Below are 2178 nucleotides of genomic sequence, written 5' to 3'. Positions count from 1 at the left end.
GTTTTTGAAGACACGAAATACATGTCATTTATGGGTAGAGTTGTGTGTTAGCTGTGTCTTTCATAATTTTGTGTCTCACCAAACAAACACCATACACATAGCACTGTGTCTATGTCTTGATGGACATGTTCACTAGAACAAACCCTACCTTAAGGTGTTGTGAGCTTTATCTTTCTGTCGTTTTTTGTTTAATCTCTTTATTTTAATATATATATATATATATATATATATTTTAGTTTTTTGCCGAAAGCAAAATGTGATATTGGTGCAATAATTTGCAGGATCAAGTTAAAGTTGTTGCTGTATTCATTGATGAAAATCGGGTTAGGCGTGCAGGACCCGGTGAAAATTTACGGATTAGGTTATCGGGTGTTGAAGAGGAGGATATATTATCTGGGTTTGTCCTGTCTAGTGTTGGTAAGGTTTCCTCCATTGCCCGACACCAAAATTTGCTGAAGGATTTTGCTGGACTTCGAAAGTTGTGCTGTTCTTATTATCTAGAGGGAGAATTTTACTTGAAGAAAAGGCGGAGTTAAAAAACTATAGCTACATAAACTGTTTTAGATCAATGTGGAAAACAAGTTTTTTGTGACTTGACTGATCCCTTATTTCATAGGTTAGAGTAAGACAATTGATGTCACAATTAATATACTATTGCTTTGCTTTTTCAGTTAGAATCATGTGAACCATAGAATACTGATTCATGAAATATTCTTTAGTTGTGCTGGGTTTTAGAAATTATGTGAATTTACGATAATGGTTGAAGAATGGTGATAGAACAACCTTTCCCAACTGCGTGTGTGCCATTTCTAGACAATTAATGTGGGGTCCATTTTTTCCCCCCCAATTAATGTTGTAGTGTCTTCATGTGGCTAGTTGGTTACACATTTCCTGTATGATGTTCTTATGTTGTTTTGCGTTTCTGTTCCTGTTGCAGCAAATCCAGTACCAACTGTTATTGAGTTTGTTGCTCAGCTGCAAATCCTTGAATTGCTGGACAATGTATGTACGGTCTTTCCCTCTGCATTTGCTCGTTAGATTGTTTTAAATTCTTTTATTTATCCCTTCATATTAATTAGTCAGGGACATTAAAATCTATCTAAAATCTGTAGGCTATTTTTACTGCTGGGTACAAGGCTGTATTGCATATACACTCTGTTGTTGAAGAATGTGAAATTGTTGAGCTGTTACAGCAAATAGATCCAAAGACAAAGAAACCAATGAAAAAGAAAGTGCTATTTGTGAAGAATGGTGCTGTTGTTGTGTGCCGTGTTCAGGTGCATTTTGTTGTTTTAAGTATTTGGAAGTAATTTCTTTTGATTTTATGTTGTCCTTCTATGTTAGGCTTCCAGAGATATGAAAGGTTATACTTCAGCATGGTTTCATAGAATTCCTGTGTCTCAAATCCAAGAGGAAACCAATTGCTGATGCTTGTTTGAATATTTTTTTTTTCCAAATATTAATGCATTTCAGTTTCATTTTTTGGAAAATGTTCTTACAGGTTACTAACACGATATGTGTTGAGAAGTTTTCTGATTTTCCGCAACTAGGGAGATTCACTCTTCGCAGTGAAGGTAAGAATTAAGTAATGATGTTTGTTTCTTCTTGGAAGTGTGATGATACTATATGCAGAAGCCTTATGGTTTATGCTGTGCTGCAGGAAAAACTGTCGCGGTGGGAAAAGTCACTGGTGTGTGAATTTCTAACAATTTTGTCTAGAGGTAAAGAATAATCAATTCGTAATTGCTTCTTGCTTTTGATGATTGCAGGACTTGCATATATGTGACTTGATTTTCATGAACTTTTGCATTTAGTTTAGCTTAGCTGGAATGGATAGGACCTTTACACACTGTTCATTCTTTACAAAAATAGTCCTCTGTGGAAATTTGACTGGGAAACTGGTTTTCAGAACTGAAATATAAAATATTTGGCATTATGCAATCCAAGATGTGTATGATTATTGACAGAGAGAAAATGATTAAATTTGTGGCACTATGTTTCAATGTCAAATGTGTACAGAACTACAGATCATCTTGGAGTTCTACGGTGTGTTTATGTGCTAAAGAATGTTTTCACGAGACCAACAAATCAATTTTGCAACTGGGTCACTCACTTGCATGTGGACTGCAGAAAAGATTCAGTTGTCATTTGCTTATAGTCTGTTACTTCTTAGAAAAC

At 35.1% G+C, this 2178-nt stretch overlaps 1 protein-coding gene across 8 annotated transcripts in view; it reads left to right on the top strand.

Annotated features, from left to right (window-relative positions):
• The window catches only part of LOC107631765 (eukaryotic peptide chain release factor GTP-binding subunit ERF3A), a 9268-nt gene that overhangs the window by 6686 nt on the left and 404 nt on the right, over nucleotides 1-2178 (top strand). For 6 of the 8 annotated variants that reach the window (XM_021119778.1, XM_021119779.1, XM_016335310.2 and 3 more), the window contains 5 exons: nucleotides 282-417; nucleotides 938-1002; nucleotides 1113-1277; nucleotides 1502-1574; nucleotides 1661-1721. In XM_021119778.1, the coding sequence (XP_020975437.1) occupies nucleotides 282-417; nucleotides 938-1002; nucleotides 1113-1277; nucleotides 1502-1574; nucleotides 1661-1698 (477 nt within the window). In that variant the 3' untranslated portion in view covers nucleotides 1699-1721. Of the gene's footprint in view, nucleotides 1-281; nucleotides 418-937; nucleotides 1007-1112; nucleotides 1278-1501; nucleotides 1575-1660; nucleotides 1722-2178 lie in introns of those variants that run through there. The other 2 variants (XR_001618625.2, XM_021119780.1) reach the window with 2 other exon arrangements.

This window comes from Arachis ipaensis, chromosome B03 (assembly GCF_000816755.2).
Source record: "Arachis ipaensis cultivar K30076 chromosome B03, Araip1.1, whole genome shotgun sequence".
In the NCBI taxonomy this organism is placed as follows: domain Eukaryota; kingdom Viridiplantae; phylum Streptophyta; class Magnoliopsida; order Fabales; family Fabaceae; genus Arachis; species Arachis ipaensis.
The sequence above is the reverse complement of the archived record's forward strand: the minus strand, read 5'-3'. Positions and strand labels throughout refer to the sequence as shown.